The sequence below is a fragment of the Lissotriton vulgaris genome, chromosome 4_1 (assembly GCF_964263255.1).
Source record: "Lissotriton vulgaris chromosome 4_1, aLisVul1.2, whole genome shotgun sequence".
Taxonomy (NCBI): Eukaryota; Metazoa; Chordata; class Amphibia; order Caudata; family Salamandridae; genus Lissotriton; species Lissotriton vulgaris.
This window is the reverse complement of record NC_141691.1, coordinates 567,625,101-567,647,283: the sequence shown is the minus strand read 5'-3', so window position 1 is coordinate 567,647,283 and position 22,183 is coordinate 567,625,101. Positions and strand designations below refer to the sequence as shown.

General features: G+C 45.3%; 1 protein-coding gene across 3 annotated transcripts in view; it reads left to right on the top strand.

Annotated features, from left to right (window-relative positions):
• Nucleotides 1-22,183, top strand: part of TRANK1 (tetratricopeptide repeat and ankyrin repeat containing 1) — a 1,005,982-nt gene that overhangs the window by 633,019 nt on the left and 350,780 nt on the right. For all 3 annotated transcript variants that reach the window (XM_086964756.1, XM_086964757.1, XM_086964755.1), the window contains one exon: nucleotides 8,401-8,538. In XM_086964756.1, coding sequence (XP_086820882.1) covers nucleotides 8,401-8,538 — 138 coding nt within the window. The remainder of the gene's footprint in view (nucleotides 1-8,400; nucleotides 8,539-22,183) is intronic.

Below are 22,183 nucleotides of genomic sequence, written 5' to 3'. Positions count from 1 at the left end.
CAGCGGCTCATAAGACCTATGCCCCGCCTTGATCACTTACTTGTTACCCCAGCCGCTTGGTCTTGCATCACAGACTCCACGATAGAGGTCTACTCCCTGTCTGATCATGCACACATTATTTTGACCATTCGCTTTCCCCTAGCGCGGTCTTCTTCCACTTCACACTGGCATTTGCTAGACACACTGCTCCGGTCCCCGGCCGCGGTGGACGACATCGGGCGTTACCTGACCGACTACTTAGCAACTAACGATGTGGGATCAACGCTGCTATCCTCGGTGTGGGAAGCGCTTTAACTGGTGGCGAGAGGGGCCCTTATTGCCAAAGCGGCCTACGAGAGCAAGATAAGACAGTCCGAGCACGCGGAACTCGAAGCAACTGTTAGGGAATTGGAAGCTATTCACAAATGCACTGGTGCTCCCAGAATCTGGCGGCAGTTGGGGAAAGAGCGACCTCAACTTCGATGTCTAGATCTCGATCGGGCTGAACATGCTGTGGTCCAACTGATGCACAAATACTATGCGGGCTCTAATAAAGGAGGCTATATGCTGGCTCACTGCCTGCACAGGCGATACTGGCGTGGGCGGATCGGCGATTACGGATGATGCCGGCATACTATCTGCCTTCTGCTCTTATTACCACGCTCTCTATACTGCGGACTCTTCCATAGGGACTGATCCCAATGAGTATCTTCAGGGTACAGCAGTAACCCCTCTTCCGGACGGTGATGCCGAGGTCCTGGAAGCCCCTATTTGTATTGAAGAGGTGATCTCTGCTATAGCCCGGCTGAAGGTCCTGAAGGCCCCAGGCCCTGATGGCCTTAGCGCTCTTTTTTAAAAACTTTTCGCGTCAAACTCTCCCCACTACTCACTCATTTGTTTAACTCCTTCACCTCTATGTTACAGGCTTCTATTTCGGTCATCCCCAAACAGGCGAAAGACCCGGAGCTTTGTAGTTCCTACGTCCGATCTCCCTGCTGAACGTCGACGAGAAGTTGTTCTCTAGCATTTTGGCGTACAGGGTTAACTCTCGAATGCCAGGTTTGGTTGACCTGGATCAATCGGGCTTCATTCCAGGGCGGCAATGTGGGGACAATACCAAATGTATTTGCCACTTAATTGACAAGGTGCAACGGTCCAAAGAAGGTGCCCTACTGCTAGCGGTCGACGCCGAAAAGGCTTTCGAACGTGTGCACTGGACATACCTATTTGCTACTCTCTGGCGTTTTCGATTGGGCCCAAGTTTCGTAAGTGGGTAGCAAGCATCTATAGTGCTCCAATAGCAGCTGTTAGGGTCAATGGCTTGCTCTCGGATGACTTTGTGGTGGGGAGGGGGACGAGGCAGGGTTGTCCCCTCTCCCCTTTGCTTTTCGCCCTTTATATGGAACCCCTTGCTCAACGGCTTCGGGACAACCCCTTGGCGCAAGATCACCATTTCATTAGCCTCTACGCGGATGACTTCATTTGGCTCATCCCTTGACCTCACTGCCAGCCATTGTGGATGACCTACGGACTTTCAGCCAGGTCTCTGGTTTTAAAATTAATACGCAGAAGTATCAAGTACTTAACCTTACCGCTGGCCAGCCTACAGTCGATGCTCTTCGGGCCCGCTTCGCCTTTGATTGGGTGTCGGGCGGTATTACATATCTTGGATTGGTCCTCCACAAAAGTCTCGCTAAAACAGCGGACGTGAACTACACAACCCTTTCATCTCGCATCCGTGCAGACTTGGCTCGTTGGCTGCGCCTGCCTTTAACTTGGTTTAGGAGGTTGTCTGCTGTTAAAAGGAATGTATTACCGCGGGCCCTGTATCTTTTCCAAACACTCCCCTTGGAGCCACTGCCTCATTTGTTGCGCCATATTCAGACCGCGATCGAGCGATTTGTTTGGGGTCCGATTTCGCCTCGGCTGCAAAAGACTCTGATACAACGCCCCAAGAAGGAGGATAGCTTTGCCTTCCCTAACATCACCCGCTACTTCCAAGCTTCACTTTTACGATATCTTGTAGATGGAATTGTCCTATGACAGAAAAATACTGGGTCTTCGTGGACCAGACGGCTACGGGGATCTGCTCGCGCCTGGGGACTCTATTCCCCGCCAGTCACTCGCCCCACTTTGCTTGCTAACCTGGGATAGGGTCTCTTAGCAGGCTAATTTGACTACATGTCCCTCGCCGCTGACCCCGATTTCCTCAAACCCTGCCTTCCAACCTGGGATGGACAATAAAATCGCTGCGCGCTAGTTGGAGGATGGTTGCAAGCTCTTAGGTCATCTATTTAACATCCAGGGTCTCATCCCCTTTAAGGAGCTGCAGGATCTCTTCTTACATTCCCAAATGACACACTGGATCTCCGGGGCCGCAACACGCCCCTTGGCACATGACTGATGAGGCCGTTCGAGAAATGGCTCATTGGTAAAAAGGATTATCAGAAACTAATTTCTGAAATATACTCCTTTCTCACACTGGGCGTCCCGAAAGTCCGTACAACAGGGCAGAAACGGTGGGAGGCAGAACTGGGGCGCACACAGTCTGACAAGGAATGGGAAGATATCTTTTACAGGTCTCATCATACAGCACATTCCATGGGTCATGCGAAACGGCTTTTATAATTGCGTCCTATTGGTACTATAACCCAGCCTGCCTAGCTAAGTGACACTCTCGATGCGACGGCCTTGTTGGCGGGGATGTGGTAATCCTGGTACCCTCCTCCAACTGTTATGGCACTGCCCAATGCTAACGCGTTATTGGGAGAGAATATTGGATTTATTTATTTGAATTATTCTCAGAGTTTTATATAGCGCTGGTTAGATCCGAGGTATCTGAGCGCTTTACATGAGGATCAACGAGTTACAAGTTACAAAATTACATCAGTTACTGGAGCCAAGTATAACATAGGAGAAAAACAGTTAAAACACAATAACATGGGTTATCAGCGCATAGCATAGCCATGACACACGTCAAATGGGGCATGGAAGGTAGGAGGGAATGATAAAAAATGGTTAAAGAATGCATAGTCGGGTCAGGCAGACCGGCAAGAGGGAAAGTACTTACAAAACAGTCACAGAAAAAAAAAAACGGCTGGGGACCAACAATCCTAAACATCCATTGAATCAGTGATAGTATAACATGGAAGGGGAGTAAGAGACCAAAGGGGGGGTGGGGACACACACGACTTGAGGAAAAGAACAGACAGGCGAACAAGGAGCAGTCCAGCAACAATGAGGATAGGTAGAAACCGCCAAGATGGAGGACCCAGGCCATGTGAACCAACAGAATCAACCCAAAATGGCGGAACACATAAAAATCCAACACGAAAACCACAAGGCAACAGACTCGAAGGCTTCACGCAGTGTCAGATGGGGGAGGCAGCCACATGATTGATAAGGCTTACAACACCTCCATTCCCAGGCTACCGGCTTACACTCTCTTAGGCCTACCCAATGCACTGACCTTCCCCCTGCGCTCTACTAGAGGGAGACAGATGGCGCTTGCTTTGAATGCTGCACACAGGGTGATTCTGGCAGGGTGGAAATCAGACAGGGTCCCGGAGTACACCCAATGCCTGCACCAACTCTGGTATCTTTTAGTGATGGAGAGACTTTCAATGGCTGCTTTGGGGAACGGCGCAGACTATGCCAAGATTTGAGCCCCCTTCATAGCCATCCTCTCCACTGAATTCCGTGAGCTGACCTGCCCTATTTATCTCCCAATCCTGAAATTGATACCCGAGGACACTGCTACCGCCCAATAAGGTTGCTTCCCCCTGGACTTCCAAAACCCCATAGACTACTGTAGTCCCGCGACACACAGTGCCTATAGGCTGCATTCACCTCTTTTCTTTGTTCTGCTCACTGGGGAGGGAGGGGTGGGACGGGGTGTTGACTTTTTCCTTTTGTTGTTCTTTATCCTTTGTTAAAAGCAGAACCACTCTTAAGCCACTATCGGTTACAGGCTGTTGGCTTACTACTGCTCACAAACTCATGGCACGCTGGACTTTGACTGCTCATTTGTAGGGGGGAGTGGTCTGCCGTCCTGCCTTTTCTTCTACACAAGGCCACCCATCTCTGGGTTGTAGGCGACATGCTGTGTTAATTATCTGTTGGATTGTGCCTCTATTTCCTTGTCTTGCCGTCATGATCGGACCAGATGTTAGCCGGCCCGCTGGGTTGTAGGCGACATTGTCCTGTTTTGCCCTGCCTTGTGTTCTGCCAATAAAATTGATTTAATACTAAAATGGCTTCCCTGGTTACTTGTACTGGCAGTTAGAGGACTGACCAGAACAGGGGCATATCTGCTTATGCAGGCATGCCCTCACATGTAATATTCAGCACCTACCTTGGGGCTGTTAGACCTGCTGTAGGGGTGACTTAGAAATATTAGATGCAGTGGTAGGAAACATGGCATACAGGGATGTGACATGTCGTGTTTTCCCTTTTGTCTGCACTAAGACACGCAGCCTGCAGTGGCAGTCTTGCATCTGCTTGGTAAGGGTCTCTTAGGGTGGCACAATTTGCGCTGTAGACCTTAGGTACCCTTTTTAGTACCTCAGGGCCTAGTTACCAGCATACCATTTACCAGTGACTTGCAGAAGGTGGTAAAAGTTTTTTCAATTGAGCAGTTTTGGTAAAGAGCTCTGGCACTAGGGACCTGGTTAGCAGAAACCCAGTACACTTTCAGTGGAAATCACATCATGTACCAGGTAAAAAGTGGGGGTGACCATGTCAAAAGGGGGCACTTTACTACACTCCGCTACATCGAAAAAAACACATAAGTCTAAATATGGCTCTCCTCCATCGCATCACTCAGTGTTGCGCGATGTCCCTATTCTGACCTTGCTTCCTATGCTTGCTGATCTTCCTGGGCTATTAATGACCGCACAACGGATTCATGAGCTGAGATTGGATATGGGCTCGATATTTGGTACCCATTTGAATCCCTCTAGTATGCCTTCAAGCCCTAAGGATTTGAGGTGGCCCCCAGTCTAATCATTGCCAGCTAATCTGTTCTCGATGTGGACTATGCCCCTTGATTCAAGGCAGGCCTCTTCTTCGCGCCCAGCTCTGCGGACTCCAGCCATGGTGCAATGTCTGATGCTGCCTTAATTGCCACAACTTTATGCCACCAGTCTAAACCTTGATACTGGCATTAACATCACCGACATTGTAAGCAGAGACAGTAGCTTTGTTGGACCCTAAGACTCATCGCAGCCCTCTCCAAGGTTGCATACAGCACGCCTTTACTCTTATTTGGACCGTGAAACGTCCCAGCAATATGATGACGACAACCAGATGACCCTTATGATGATGACAATCTCTTTTAGGACTTGCTAGATGCCAGTGTCCTGGATACCTGTCCAGACATTTCCTCCTCTAATACTCCAGTGGTAATAGAGGAGTCTGCCCCCTTCACCACAGCAATTGGGAGAGCAGCAGACATTTTAGACCATAACTTACCCAATACAGAAGTAAAAACAAATGCCCTGATGTAGGTCCTTAATCCTGGAGAGATGAGTCAAAAACCTCTTGTGCCCTCTAATGAGGCCCTTTCTGATGTGCTGGTGGGCATCTGGGGAAAACCAGTGCCCTCCCCCTCACCCCAGTCAACAGGTAGGTAGCAAGGCAGCATAGGCCAGCTCCTTAGACCCAGATTTCACTTGCAACATCTGACTCCGGAAAGCCTGCTACAAGCAAAATTAGAGACTCTAAACGCATGGAAATATTTGGCGAACACATGTTTTACTCGTTCAGTCAGTCAACCATAGATGCCTCCTGCGAAGGTACTCGCATGCTTTGTGGGATGGAGTGGCAGACATCTTACCGGCTATTGTTGAGAACATTTGCCAACCCTACAAACTCTTGTACAGGATGGTCAAGACATGGCATATACTCCGATCTAGACACAGCTGACAGCAAGGTGAGTGTTGTGAATAGGTGCTACACTTGGATTTGCTCCTTTGGCTACTCAGATGATGTTCAGCGATGGTTCCAGGTTGGAGCAAAGGTGGACTCTGCCTTGGAGACCTTTAAAGAGCGCAAGGCCACTGCCCACTCTCTAGGCCTAGCTACATCCATTCTGCAGTTTCCCCAGAAACATAACCCTTCAGAAGCTTTGGGAGTGGATACTAGCACAGTAGGGTGCTGGCATCAAATTGTGGGGCTGGTAGCTACTCCAGTAATTGCCTGGTGCTAAAGAAGGACGGAGGGCATGTTCCAGGAGGAAAAGTTCAGGATGCTCACCCTGGCTCAAGTTTTATCTGCCCTGGATCCAGGAGAATGGTTGTTTGCATTGGATTTGCGGGATGCTTATTTTCAGATTCCCATTCTGCAATTCCACGGATGTTACCTGCAGTTTCAGGTGGGCCAGTAGTACATTTTGTTCTCAGTGCTCCCCTTTGGATTCACTGCTGCACCTTGGGTATTCATGAAGGTAATGGTGGTGGTTGCAGCTCATATGCTGAGGTTGTGAATACCAGTCTTTCCCTACCTCGACGACTGGCTACTGAAGGCGGACTCGCCTCAAACAGTCTTCAACTACCTCCAGACAATGGGCAGTATGTTAACATTGTTGAGTTTTTCTATCAACATGCTGAAAACACACCTTACTCCTTCACAAATGCTCACATTCATCAGTCCTTAAGACAATGCTTTTCCAGGCCTTTCTTTCACCTCAACAAGTCCAGGTCATTTGGGCTATGATCTCTATTTAAACCCTTGACCTGGGTATTGGTAAAAGATTCTCTGAGTTTTCTTGTCCTCTTGGTCTCCTGTATCCTGCTTGTGTACCACCCCAGGTGGCACATGCAGGCTTTGCAGTGGGATCTGAACTCCCAGTGGGTTCCGCACCAAGCGAATCTATCAGACTCTAACCAGGTGTTAGTGGAGGCCGTGAACAACCTACAGTGATGGCTGCTCGGCTGCAATTGGTCATGGTGCAGATCCCTCTCCCTGATCCACCCAGAGCCAACAGTCAGGACGGATGCATCATTGTTGAGTTGGGGAGGTCCTCTGGTACATTGTGCAGATCAGGGACTCCGGTCTATAGAGGGATCATAATTTGGTACTCACATACCTGATGTGCATTCATTTTGACCCCATTCACAGTTACACTGTTTGCTCACCATAAAACCTGTGTTCCTCATTGCTATAGTGAATGAAAACCAGGCCTTGTACTTCCAGCTGCCATGCACATCCTTCTTTCAGCATAAGCTGGTCCTCTGAACAAAAGTGGCATTCTGGCCAAGAGTAGTGATGTCCTTCCACAAAATGCGATTTATCACACTGCCAGCTTTCTATGTCCCTCCTCACCCATCCAAGGAGGAGGAATGGTTCCATCGGTTAAACCCTAAGAGTGCCTTCTGTTTTTCATTGATCAGACCAGAAACTATTGATTGAGTGACCAACTTGTTGTGGGCTTCTCTGGAACAAAAAAAGGGTAAAGCAAAAAAAGCACCATCTTCCAAATGTATTGAAAGCCCTTCGAATTTCGATGGCTTCAGAAGCTTTTGTTAGCATATAAAAGAACAGACCAAGAGCAAATGCAGTGCCAGAAGGACATTAGGTTCTGCCTTGGCTTCAAATACAGCCTACCTCTGACTGTAGCTGTCTCGTTTTAAATTGTTTTTATAGTTAACTTTAGATCTAATTTAGTCAAGACCTCATTGGACATCACGTTCAATAAACTCTTGCTTAAACATACTCGGCTCTCCCCGACACCTTCCATAAGGCAGCAAGACCAATCTGTGCCAAATGCAAAGATTTCCTTCACCCAGATACACCTGGGTTGTGAACCACGTCCCACCGATGATGGCAATACAGACATTTTCTTTTAACATGTTTTTACTGCATTGGCTTTCTTTCTATCACGTTCATCCATCCATTTATCAGTTCATACTTTTTAATTAATAATAAAAGACAACTAATTGTACACATCCCTTTTGTGTTTTGAGTAAAGTCATGAATGGCCAGTGGGTGATAGGGACAATATTCCAGTCAGATCAAGTGAAGAAGGATAGTTGAGAAGGAGGGCAAGAGCAGACGAATTTTGCTTCTTGATGGTTATCTATGAAAAGATTTAAGTGCATCATGAAATCTCAATGTGTGCTGGTTGTTAGGATGTTGCTAAAGGGTAGAAGTGGAGGCTATTTGATGCAAAATAGTTAATCTACATGGATAACTTGAGGAAGTAAGATGGATTAAACAATAGTTGTAGTTCTCTGGAAACTAGATATCTGCTTAATAATCCTGACTAGAATACACTTGCATGATTAATATTTATTAACATTGTGCTAGTATGACATCTAGAAAGTAAGAGAAATGTTCAAGTGACTTAACCCTGTTTTGTCTTGGAGAAGCTGTCAACATATGCTGATGACTACTAATTGTTGTCAATTATTTTTGTTGTAGGTGATATTGGTTGCAAATGAAATGGCAAAAGAAAAGATTCCAGAGGAACTTAGCCTGGCTCTTGTATTGACCATTTATGAAGCTAAAGGTTTAGAATTTGATGACGTTCTCCTGTACAATTTTTTCACTGATTCTGAGGTATTGAATGTTTCATAAAAAATATGCAGTACAAAGTTGACTACTAAAAAGTTGTGCATTATTTTAAAATGCATCGCAAATTGAAAGATGTTGATTACTACAAATTTGCTCTTTTGTAATTCTTTTCAAGAATGTTAAATCGGTAGATTTATTTAATGCATGAACACAAGGCAGATATCATGATGTTGCAGTGGAAAACAATCCTGGTGGCTGAGTTTGAGAAGAAGAAATGTGTTTTCATCTTTATTGTGTTGATGTAAAAAATACATTTGTGAATTTCTTGATACAAAAGCAAAGATTGTCCGATAAGAAGTATTCCTCTTTGGTACTCGAATATAGGTTATGAAACGTCCAAGAAACTGACGATTGTGTGTTGAAAGACAATGTGCTGGTATTGCTAATCCTTTGGATTTTAGTCACGAATTAGACAGTATGCATTTACTCGCTTTATTCTCTGTAAAGTATCAACGGTATGAATTTACAACAGTGCCTTGGAGTGATATGTATAATGGTATGATGGGTATTGGCATCACCAGTAGATTCTCCCCAACCGCTGACAGAACCAGATTTCGTTATGGATGTCAATGCTGCTGTGTCTAAGTTTTCAGCTGCTTCAGCATAAACAGTGTTCTCATAGGCTGCCAAACATGGATCAACAGGTTTGTATCAAGAATGTTCACATATGTGTATGTGGTATTTCTATACCGTGAATCCAGCTGAAAGGTAGTGGAGTAGTGTTCAGGGTCAAAGGCTCAGATAGTCAACAAGTGATTGGCGGCAAAAGCTTGATGCCAAGAGTCGAAGAGAAAGAGAACTGCTACTTTGTTATGATGTAGTGGTCTATAATCGGGTGTATCTTCAGCTCTTTTCAAAATTGAATCAGGTTTGGGGCTATTCTTATGGGTAAGGGTCTGTTGCTCCAGATCCAGAATTCCTTTATGGAAACTGTCTGGTGCCTTCTTTTTTTCTTTTTTGCACTTATTCGTCTCCAGCCTGAAGGTGTCCTAGCTGCGGGTATGCAGAAACGCACTGGAGGTGGTGAACTTGTAAGCCAGACATGGGCAAGAGATTTTGTCTGAGATGGCTTGATAGATTATATGACTTATCTTGGAGATCATGTGAGTTGGCAAGGGGAGCCAGTGGACCCTATCTGGGAGGAGATCAGGCTGTGATCAATTAGATTGTGCTTGGTTTACAGATGATGCTGGCTGCTATATATTTAATTTTGTAGTACTTAATCGCTTTTGATGTAAACTGCACTGTTGCTTTCTGTCTCTAACCATAAAGTTCCAAATGTTGACTGTTTGAATTCGCATCATGTGGGTTGCCGTTTCATTTTTAGCATTTTCATGTTTTTAAAACAATTTCTAATCAGTGTTTTATCCAGAGAGCCCAAGTTGAAAGCCTCTCAATAAGCCCAACTGAAAGAGGCATGCGTTACCAATGTGTACATGGCTCCCCTTGAGGATGTTGTGAAGCCATTCGGCATTAAATCAATAATGTATGCTGACGACACTCAGCTCGTCGTTTCCCTCAGCCAACCAGACAACGCCCTGTCCAATCTCAGCACTTGCCTAGAGAAGGTGCATCAATGGATGTGCGATTCCAGGTTAAAACTGAATGGGGAGAAATCAGAAATACTTCTCTTAGGAAACCCTAACAAAATCCCCTCACCCATTCCCTGGCCACCATGCATGGGCACCCCACCTACTCCCAAAGCTGAAGTCAAGAGCCTAGGGATATGGCTGGACCAGGATCTAAGTTTCAAAACTCAGGCGAGAAAAACGGCGGGAACTTGTTTCGGCCTCATAAAGATGGCACGAAAGATCTTACATCTACTCCCTTTCCAGTCCAGGAAACTCCTGATGCAGGGGCTGGTGAACTCCAGATTAGACTATGGAAATGTTCTGTATCTGGGGTCCCCAGCCTCGGTAGTCCATAGACTTCAATGTGCACAAAATGCGGCAGCAAGAATCCTCACAGGAACCACAGCGAGGAACTCGGCCAAACCAGCCCTTAGAAGCCTGCACTGGTTGCCAGTAAAGGAGAGGGTCAACTTTAAGACCTTGTGCATTGCCCATAGAATTATGCACAACGAAGGCCCTCCCATCCTCAGGTCACTTGTGACTCAACAACATTCAAGCAGACTATTAAGATCTAATTCTCTTTCCCTTGCAAATGTCCCAAGAATTAGGAAGGCCAGAACAGGCGGTCGCCTGTTCTCCTATAATGCTCCTGGACTATGGAACGCCCTCCCTCTTTCCCTGAGGCAAGAACACAACCACCTCAGGTTTAGGAAACGCCTAAAAACTCTACTCTTCCCCTGAGCTCGTCTCCCCGTTCCTCTTTCTTCCTCAGTACCGTGGTCTTTTTAGCGCTGGGATGCCCTAGGGTAGCTGTGCGCTCTAGAAAACCCAAAATCAAATCAAATCAAATCAAATCACCCTGAAGAGGTACAGTCTTTTAAGACGTCTCCCTTCACAGTCAAACCTCATGCATAAGCTATCTTGTCTGTACCCCAGGAACTTATTTGGTGGAGATATTTTTTGAAACCCAGTATTTGGAACCCCTTTGACTGAGAGTCTCCCATGTCCGCCCGTATTTAATTCTTTGGGCAAATTTCCCAAGACATTTTGTGACGTTCTCTACAGTGTTTGCAAAAGCTGTACTGCCCAGGATGTTTTCTTTTCTGACTTGCTTAGTTTTTCCATTGCTCACTCCCTATTTTAGTGAGTGAATAATCTGCTGATAGAATGTGTACACACAGTTTAGCTGTGGCTCAGTAGGCCACCTCATACCTGGCCTTGAGGTAAATGCACAGGAGTATCCAGAGGAGATGCAGAGACAAACTTGACTGAGGGTCACATGGGGAGCATATTTGAAGGTCGCATCGGTGCCGAAGCCAAAGACTGGACCGGATCCGAAAGCTTCGACTCCGAAACCTTCCGGTTCCAAGGATAAAGATGGAAAGCCAGAGTCCGGTGCCGCAGGGCCAACGAGACCGGTCTCCACTCCAAAATCTCCAACCTCGGTACCAAAGACTCCAAGGCCTGATACAGAGACACCTAAACCCTCTAACAACTTACCAAGCCGAAACCACCTTCGGCACCGAAGAATTTGCCACAGGACTCGATAACGCCTCCTACAGCAAAAAACACAAAACGACCCCTATCGGCACCGAAAAAAATCGATGCCGAAGAAGATTGTAGAGGAGGAAGAACTGTTTCGACCAGATCCTAAACAAAGAAAGGTCCATATCAATCCAAAAACTGGACATGTGGAAGCAATTCCTTACAAGAAGAGACCAGCAGACACACCACTTCTACCTGTGGTTCCTGCCAAAAAGAAGGATTGTGCAACTTCTCCAATGCACCCTTCCTCTCCTTCACCTTCTTCCTCTCCTATCCCTCCTTACATTCAACCTACTACTTCTCCTGTTCAATCTCCTGCATCATCACACCACACTGACGAGGAGTATGATCTAGGTGGGGGGAATGACGTACCAGAGCCACATGCATACCCTTTAGATGAAGATGTCAATCCAGAATATCCTAAAGATGACGATATATATGGTTTCCCACCACACAATGTGCCAGACATTCCTGATCCTCAGTACTACCCAGCAAAACCTTCCCCTCCAGAAGATAGTATTGGGTTTAATCATCTATTAAATAGAGCTGCCCTTTACCACGGGGTTTCAATGCACTCTGATGTCATTGATGAGGATTTTTTACTGGATACATTGAGCAGTCACAAAGGTCTACACAAATACTACCCATGATCAAAGGAGTCATTAAACATGCTCCATAAATATTTAAAGACCCGGTACGATGTAGGGTATTAAATCCAAGAATAGAAAAGAAGTATAGACCAGCACCAGCTGATCCAGTCTATATTTAAGGGACATCTGCCACTAGACTCTTCAGTAGTGTCTAATGCACGGAAAAGAGCCAATTCCCAGACTTCTGGTGACACGCCCCCGCCTGACAAAGAATAAAAAGTTATTGATGCGTCAGGGAAACGGATTGCTGCGCAGGCAACAAACATGGCGCATAGCAAATACACAAGCCCTACTCTCACGCTTTGACAGGGCTCACTACGACCAATTAGGAAAACTAATGGAGCACCTCCCAGATCAATACAAAGATCAGGCAGCAGAGCGCATACAAGAAGGCAAATTAATATCCAATGCCTCAATTAAATGTGCACTAGATGTAGCTGACACAGCATCCAGAACAGTCAATACTAGTGTTATACTCAGACGACATGCGTGGTTACGCATTTCAGGTTTTAAACCAGAGGTACAAAATACCATCTTGAGCCAGCCCTTCAATCAAAACCAATTGTTCGGGCCGGAAGTAGACAGCACACTAGAAAAGATTAAAAAAAGACAACAGACACAGCTAAGTCTACGGGTGCATTACAATCCACACAGAATAGAAGTTCTTTTCGCCGCTCCTTTTATAGAGGAGGCTAAGCAAACCGGCACAGATACAACCTCATCTTTTAAAACACACACACAGACCTCCTCTAACAAAGGCTACTTTAGAAGAGGATACAGAGGCAATAATAACAAGGGTAGAGGTAATAACAACAACTGCTCCTCTTCCACTCCCAAAAGTGACTTCCCAGCGTCCAATGTCCACAGAACATATGACTCTGCTTCAACAGGAAGTTCTAGTACTTCTACAAAAGGATGCTATTCAAGTAGTTCCTTTAGAGGAACGGGGAACAGGAGTTTACTCCCTGTACTTCCTAATTCCCAAGAAGGACGGGACACTAAGACCAATTCTCGACCTCAGGCCCCTCAACCATTACATACAATCAGATAATTTTCACATGATCACTCTACAACAAGTACTCCCTTTACTACAACAGGGAGACTTTCTTTCAACACTAGACCTAAAGGACGCCTACTTTCATGTTCCTATACATCCTGCTCACAGGAAGTATCTAAGGTTTGTCATACAAGGACAGCACTATCAGTTCAAAGTCCATCCATTCAGGGTCACAACAGCACCACGAGTGTTCACAAAGTGCTTAGCAGTAGTAGCAGCACATCTCAGAAGACAACAGATACATGTCCTTCCTTACCTCGACGATTGGCTCATAAAAGCAAAATTGTTCAACCAGTGTGTCCAACACACAAAACAAACAATTCAGACATTGCACGACTTAGGGTTTACAATAAACTACACCAAGTCGCACCTAGAGCCTTCGCACGTTCATCAGTATCTAGGAGCTACCATAGACACATCTACAGCTCTAGCGTATCCCAGTCCAGCCAGGAACAGAGCATTCAGACCTTAGTCTCCATTTTTCAACACCAGCAGTCTCTCCAAGCAAGAGTGTTCATGAGACTGATAGGCATGATGGCGTCTTGCATCTTCATAGTTCCAACGCAAGACTGCAAATGTGCCCATTACAAGAATGTCTAGCACAGGATTGGAATCAGGCTCAAGGTCAGCTCACAGACCTGGTGTTGGTAGACAGCCGTACATATCGCTCTCTGCAATGGTTGAACACCAAAAAATTGACAAAGGGACAGCCGTTCCTAGAACCTGTTCCACAGATAGTGCTCACGACATATGCATCCCTCACAGGATGGGGAGCCCATCTCTTACACTATACCACACAAGGCCAATGGAACAACCAACAAAACCAGTTCCATATCAACCATCTAGAGCTGCTAGCAATTTTCCTAGCACTCAAAACGTTTCAGGTACAATACGAAACAAAGCTGTCTTAATCTGGACGGACAATATGACAGCCATGTATTACATACAAAAACAGGGGGGACACACTCTCTGCAACTGTCCCGGCTTGCACAGAGCATTTGGAGATGGGCCATTCCTCAAAACATACACCTGACAGTAGAACACCTTCCAGGAATTCACAATCAGATAGCAGAGCTGTTGGGTCGACAGTCACAACAGATTCACGAATGGGAGCTACATCCACAAGTTCTTCAACTATTCTTCCAAATGTAGGTGCATCCACAGATAGATCTGTTTGCCACCCACGAAAATGCAAAATGTCCAACCTTCGTCGCCAGGTTTCCACACCCACAGTCGGAGGGTAATGCGATCTGGATGAACTGGTCAGGCAGATTTGCGTACGCTTTTCCGCCTCTCCAACTCATTCCACTAGTAGTGCGCAAGCTCAGACAACAGTCTCAAACTAATACTAGTAGCTCCCACATGGGCACGTCTGCCGTGGTTCACCACACTACTAGATCTCTCACTGGTTCCACATCAAACATTACGGCTCACGCCATCCCTATTAACACAGAACCATGGAGAAAAAAGACACCCAGAACCAAGCCAACTGAATTTAGCGATCTGGCTCCTGAAGTCTTAGTTTGGTTACTTAAACCTACCACCAGACTGTATGAACATAATTAAAGAAGCTAGAAGTCCCACTACCAGAGAATGCTATGCCGCTAAGTGGAAAAGATTTGCAATATATTGTAACAATCACATTGATCCACTGGATGCTTCCATCCGAAATATTGTTTGCTACCTTCTACACCTACAAAGGTCCAATTTAGCTTATTCTTCCATATGCCTGCATCTGGCAGCAATTGCAGCCTATTTACAGAATAGACAACATCTATCTCTCTTCAGAGTACCTGCAATCAAAGCGTTTATGGAAGGATTAAAACGAATAATCCCACCTAGGTTACCACCTGCTCCAGTATGGAACCTAAACGTGGTCCTTACAAGACTTATGGGACCCCCTTTCGAGCCTTTACACAAGTGTGAATTGCAATTCCTAACATGGAAAACTGCTTTCCTTGTTGCCATCACCTCTCTCAGAAGAGTTAGTGAAATACAAGCATTCACAATACAAGAACCATTTTTTCAGATACATCCTAACAAAGTGGTTCTTAGGCCTAATCCTAAATTCCTGCCAAAAGTTATTACTCCTTTTCACCTTAACCAATCAGTAGAGCTACCGGTGTTTTTCCAAAACCCGGACTCTGTTGCAGAAAGGGCTTTACACACCTTAGATGTTGGAAGAGCTCTACTACACAGACAGGACTAAATCCTTCAGAAAGACAAAACAACTGTTTGTATCTTTTTCTCCCCCACACAAAAGCAACCCCATCTCTAAGGGAGGAATTGCCAGATGGACTGTAAAGTGTATACAAATATGCTATCAAAAAGCTAAACGTACACTAACGGTTCCTCCTAGAGCGCACTCCACTCGCAAACTAGGAGCCTCTATGGTTATCTTAGGAAATATACCACTAGAGGACATATGCAAGGCAGCAACATGGTCTACAATACACACCTTCACTAAACACTATTGTGTTGATGTGCAAGCCAAGCAGCAAGCTGCAGTAGGCCAAGCTGTCCTTAGAACACTGTTTCAGAATGCTGCAACGGATACAAGCGACCACCGCTAGGGGAGACACTGCTGCACAATCGTTGCAAAAGTGTACGATCTGCAGCTCATATGCCTCGAACGGAAAATGCTACTTACCAGTATGCATATGTTCTTGGCATGTAGAGCTGCAGAGTCGTACACGCCCTCCCGCCTCCCCGGAACTTGTATCCGTTCCAGTACTCATCTTACTTAGATGCACACGCACGGACATCCTTTCTCTTTACTTCTACTAACTCCATCATTTCCCATCATGGCGAAAAACAATCTGAGGATGGAGTCGATGACCATGCGCAGTATTGTCCAAGGGAGGAGTCACCTATCTTGTGACTACAAAGACTTCTTCCAAGAAGACAACAACCTGCAATCATCCGAGCCCAACACCAGGTGGCGATCTATTGCAAAGGTGGACACTTGCATCATTTGCATTATGGGTTTCAGTGGAGATAACACAAATCGTCTAGAAACGGAAACCTCTTTCTCAAAGAAAGTGTCAAGAGCCCAATGCTAGATGGCAGGAGTTTTCATAGATTTGAATTTGAGTGCTTCTGCCCCAAAGGAAGTCCAATGCAGCTGTCCAAGGTGAAGAATGGCCTGATGACAAAGCATACCACCATATGTGGGCGAATGTTCAGCTTCCTTTTACTGAACAAGTTTTATAATGACAGGATACTAAAAGAATAGATTTTTTTTAATTTCAAGTCATTTTATTAAATTTTTATAAATCATACAAATTGCAAAGAAAACAAAGTTACAAAGAATACAAGGAATGCAAAGAATACAAAGTAAATAATAAATAAAAATCGAAATAAATAAATATGTTCCTCAAGTGCCTTGCCATGGTGAGCGCAATGACGACGCTGTTATGTACAGGTGGTTAGCCAAGCAAGGGTATCACCCAAATGGTAATACAAGTACTCTTTAGTACAGATATATTAAGCAAGTGAGTAAGTACAGATTGCACAACTGTAGTGGAGGAGGGTACAGTGCAGTACAGGAGTATCCTTGCAAACAACCCAAACATTAATAATTACGTTGTGTAGAAAAGAGTTGGTGTTAGCCAAGCATATTTTTCATATAAATAGTAATAGGAGTACTCTTCATTCTAAATAAATTAAGCAAGTACAGATTTCTCAGCTGTAATAGTGGAAAGTAAGTACAGTACTGGATCATCATACAGTTCAGGGACATCATTGTAATTAATGCATACCTTAAAATGTGCATTAAAAATTACATTATGTAGAAATGAGCCTGTTTTCACGGGGTTTCATATGAGAGAAAAAAAGCATCAAGGGATTTCTAAATTTTCCTGTGTGATTTACGCCAGGGAGAGGCTTGAAGTGCAACATTATCTGCGCCTCTTAGGAAGGATAACCATTTTTGCCACATCTTAAATTAGACTTCTTTGGAGTTTTTCCACTTATTTAAAACAAGTTTACTAGCTAAAGTGAGCATAAGATCTAACAAGTAACGGTCATTTACGTCCGTGATCCTAGGATCCAGAGCGCCTAGTAGAACATAGGAAAATTCCTTGGGAGGGGTTACTTTGAAAGTTTTGTCTATGCATTTGTAAATCCTATCCCCAGTATGTTTGTAGTGTAGGGCAATTGAAGAGCATATGGGCCAGGTTACCAATGTGAATGTTACAGTTCCAGCAGGTGGGACTTTCACAGAGATTACATTTAAAAATCCTTTGTGGAGTCAAGTATGTCCAGTTTGGTCTGTGACAGTATTATGGATATTTTATTCGAGAAGGGGGTGATATGTATCTTTTCCCAGTCAAAAGGGATATTACTAGAGTTGTCCTCTCATTCCCATTTTTCTTCTAATTTCTTTTGACATTTGCATGGTTTTGGTGATAAGAGTTTATATACTTTACAGACTGTATGTCCTGACCTTAGCAGCTGTGACGAATTTGCGAGTATTGATGGATCGGAGGGTTTAATTGAGCACGCAGTGAGGAGAGATTTTAGTTTTAGGAATTCATAAAAGTCTATTGGGTGTAGCCCGTGGCGAGATTGAAGTGCGGAGAAAGACGAGGGAAGAGTTCCCTCATAGAAGTCTTTGACTAGGTTGATGCTGTGTTTAGACCACTGTTCCCAATGGAGCATCCCTCCATTAATCTTCAGGCTCGGGTTGCACCAGAGAGAGGACAAGTTTGATTTGTTAGTTTTTATTGTGGAGTAGTCTTCCAGGCGTAGTAGTGCTCTTTTAGTATTGAGCAAAATGTATTTTGTGTGAGGAAGGGAGGATATATCCATGGTGAGGAGAGAGGGCAATGGCATGCCGTTTATGATCGATCTTTCTATGTCCAACCATACTGGTGTGTAGTCGGAGGAAGGAAGTAGCCAGCTAGATCCCTGTTTACAAAGATACGCGGTTTGGTGGTTTGGAAGACCCAGACCACCTTATCCTTTTGGTAATTGAAGTTTCTTCGTAGATATTCTGGGCCTCTTACCTTGCCACAGGAACGTGTTAAAAAGCTTATAAATGTTGCATAGGAAATCATTTGAAAACGTCATAGGTAGCATGCTGGCTAGATAGTGGAAAAGAGGATTAATCATCATTTTTAAATGTCTCAGCCCTTCCCCACCATGTTAAAAATTTTGGTGACCAGCCATCTAAGAGATTTTTTTGAAGATGGCAGTTTTGTTGGTCTGAAGGGTGGTGTTCAGATCTTTTGTGAAATCCAAGCCTAGGTAATTAAAGCACTTAGGTTGCTATAAGAGACCAGAGTTACCCATAATTTATTTTCCACCAAGGTTGTTCAGGAGGTTCACCTCCGTCTTATCTTTATTCAACTTAAAGCCAGATACTCTAGCAAAGTCATCGATTGAGAACATAAGTGCGGGAATAGCAGCTTCCGAATTTCCCGGAGACAACTAACACGTCGTCGGCATAAGCAGTCATTTTAACCGTGCATTCGTTGAAGCGAATTGCTGTAATCTGTTGATTGTTCCTAAAATGGAATAGGAAGGTTCAATTGCAAGGAGGACTAGAGAGGGGGAAAGAGGGCAGCCTTGTCTTGTACCCTGATGTAACTTGAAGGATGATGAGGCATCCTCCCGCTTGTACTCTGGCTGAGGGGTTAAAATATAGTGCCATTATCATGCGTTTAAAGTGTTCTCTCAGATTAAATTTGTCTAGTGTTGCTTCCAAGTAGGCCCAGTCAACTTTGTCGAAAGCCTTCTCTGTGTCTAGTGTGATAGCGACTGTTGGTGAGTCAGTGAGCTTAGCTTTCTCTAGGACATGAGCGAGGATACGAGTATTGTCTGTTTTAAAAAAAAACAACTTGTGAAGGATGAATGATTCTGGGTAAAAAAAATGTAAGGTGTTTGGCGAGGATCATGGCATACATTTTGCAGCCTAGGTGATTAGCGATATTGGCCTGTAGTTTTTAGGGAGCGTAGGGTCCTTCCCTTCTTAGAGAATTACAGCTATAATAGCCTCTGCTGGTGTCCCATTAATCATTAAAATTACTTTAAATGTTTTGTTCAACATCATGGCCAAGAGGCCTCTATTGGTGGTTATATCTGTATAGAGGGAGAATATAGTGCAGGCAAGAATATATTACCCTCTCACTCCTTTGGAGGTATTTAGAGCTCAGCATTGATCTAGGAGTCCTAGATATGAATCTTTGAAGGACGTACTCGCTTCTTCTTCCTTCAGTGCCATTTTACATTAATAAATTGAAGTCATGTAGTAGTATTGATTGTTTTACAGCTCTGTAAAACTACAAAACTGCTTGCATGTACTGTGTGTATGTAACTACTATTGTGCCCCACTGAAGATTTTTTTCTTACCTTAAATGATGAATTATCATTTTTGTAACTTTTGCGTTCATTAAACACGAATTTTCATTTTTTACTGACTTAAAAAGCAATTCTTTTGTTCAATTTAGGCTGTTTGCATGATGGGGTATTGGGATCTCAAGATTGTAGGCCCAAAATGAAGAGATTTTGTCCACTGTCAATTAATCCAACTCCATCTAAAGAGGAAAGACCCTGCAAAGCCCACGAAAAGAAGGGAGAAGGCCCCCAAAAAATGACTGGAAGCCTACCGAGGTGCACAGTTGAGCCTAGTCACACTCAAGACCAGAATGGGTAATATGGCGGAGCATATGGCTTAGGAGTGACTCGGCGACCAGGCATTCTGAACCATGGAGCTGATGCAGAGACTGCTCACCGCTGAAGGCCAAAAGGGGCTCTGAGGTGGGCACTGTGTCCTGACGTCAATGGGCACTTGAGATTAAACACTTGTCATGGCCTAATGCTGGGCCGAATAGAACGCGGCGGGATCCTAGCCTGAAAGCAGACTCTGTGATAGGAGGTGACCGACATGTGGGACAGGGACAGCTATACAGAAGTATTGACTGAGGCAGCATGGGCAAAGGAGCAAAAGAGCTGTGGGGCCATACGCCTGCTATAGGGCCCAGAGGGTGTCTGCTATAAATCCCTGAAAACAAGGAGCCTTTGCTAGCTAGAAAGGGCAGTAAAAGGCCTGCTGATTGCCTATGAATCACTATTACTGGCAGCCTGCATAGCGCAATAACGGGGACATAGAGGCAGGAAAGAGAAAATAGAACTACAGAATTACGGTGATAACCTAGCGGGTTTCCAGACATTTAAGAAACATGCAAAGGGGAGCCCAGGTGCTACCTTCATCAGATCCCTCCATTGGATAATTTGAGTATTGAGCATTTTGGGCATACACATTGCTGCAGATGATTCAGAGGGGGCCCTCAGAAAGAAAGTCACGGGAAGTAAGAGGCACACCCCTTCTTTACTCCCCTCCTTCTCTTTATTTAATATGAATAATGTGCATAACTAAAAGGTCCACCCTAGTGAATAAGAAGCACCATTACAATAAAGACAGCATTTGATGATGCCACTAGGCCTAACAACCACTAATTGTGTCCTCCCCTTAGTGCAAGAGTACCTTGTGCATGGTGAGTCAAAGTATCCCTCTTTAGCCGGCAATTGGGATGATAGGCACATATGTATTCCTGGGCAGAAGGTGCAGATGTGTTCACCTGGTTGTGGAAGTAGGGTGTACCTAGACCAACATTGCTCATGGATTCTGGAACATCTATACCTGAAACTGCTCAATGCACATCCAACAGTGAATCAGAGGAAACCTCTTACAGCATGGACTCAAGTGAAGAATTGTGCTAGCCACTACAAATGGCTGAGGACAAATAAGTGCAAAGTTGCAAATGGACAGACAGTGCGCTTAACCCTGAACTTGAGATAAGTATAATCTTTAAGTGTGTATGTTGACATCTGGGGTTAGGGAGTGTTAGAAATGGGGGTCTCTATTTGAAACTGGCTGGCGCCACTGTCCAATTAGGGACCCCTTTTCCTTAGTCAGGGCAAGGGGGCCACCCTCTTTGACAACCCCTGCTCAACCCTGTGGTAACGTAGCACGAGCAGTTAGGCCTATGTCAGAGGCAGTGCGTGAAGCGTTTATGACCACGTACAATAAGGCAGTAATGACACCACAAAAGGACACAACTCAGGTAGGTATAGAAAAAGTAATATTTTTATCTAACACTTTAACTCAAAACTCTCAAAGCGTTTCAACAACTACAATTCACGTCAACCTGTAGGGACTCAAAAAGACAATAACATATTCACCAAAGCGTGACACTGACTGCGTTCAGGGCCGGGGCCTACGCAACCCGTTGCGCACCAGATACCTGTCGTTGAAAGGGGACACAGCACGCAGCTTCTCGAGGAAGCGGAGACGGTGACAGGCGGACTCCCAGTGACCACAAGTCTTTAAGGCTGAGGCCCGCAGCATGCACCTACAATGATTTGGGCACTCGGGGACAGGCGGGCGCTCAGCGGCAGCAGCGCGTGGCGGCCTGGGCTGGTGGTGGCGATGACTTTCGTCGTGCAGCTCCGTGGTGGGCTCACAGCGGCAGCAGCTCTCTCTTAGCTGTGGTGGTCCACAAGACGATAGCGACAATCCTCAACAAGGGTGAACAAGGTGCAGGCACACAGCGCCGGAGCAGCTCTCTCAGCTGCGGCGGCCCACTGGACAAATCCCAAGGATGAAAAGTTGCTAAAGGTGCGGGCGCTCAGCTGCCACAACTCTCTCTTGGCTGCGGCGGCCCACGGGACAAATCACGATGATGCAAGTAGTAAAGGGTGCAGGCACTCAGCGGTAGTAGCGCTCTTTCAGCTGCGGTGGCCCACACAACAGAGGATGGTCTCGGCCAGGCTGGCACACTGGGTGTCGCTCAGCGGCTACA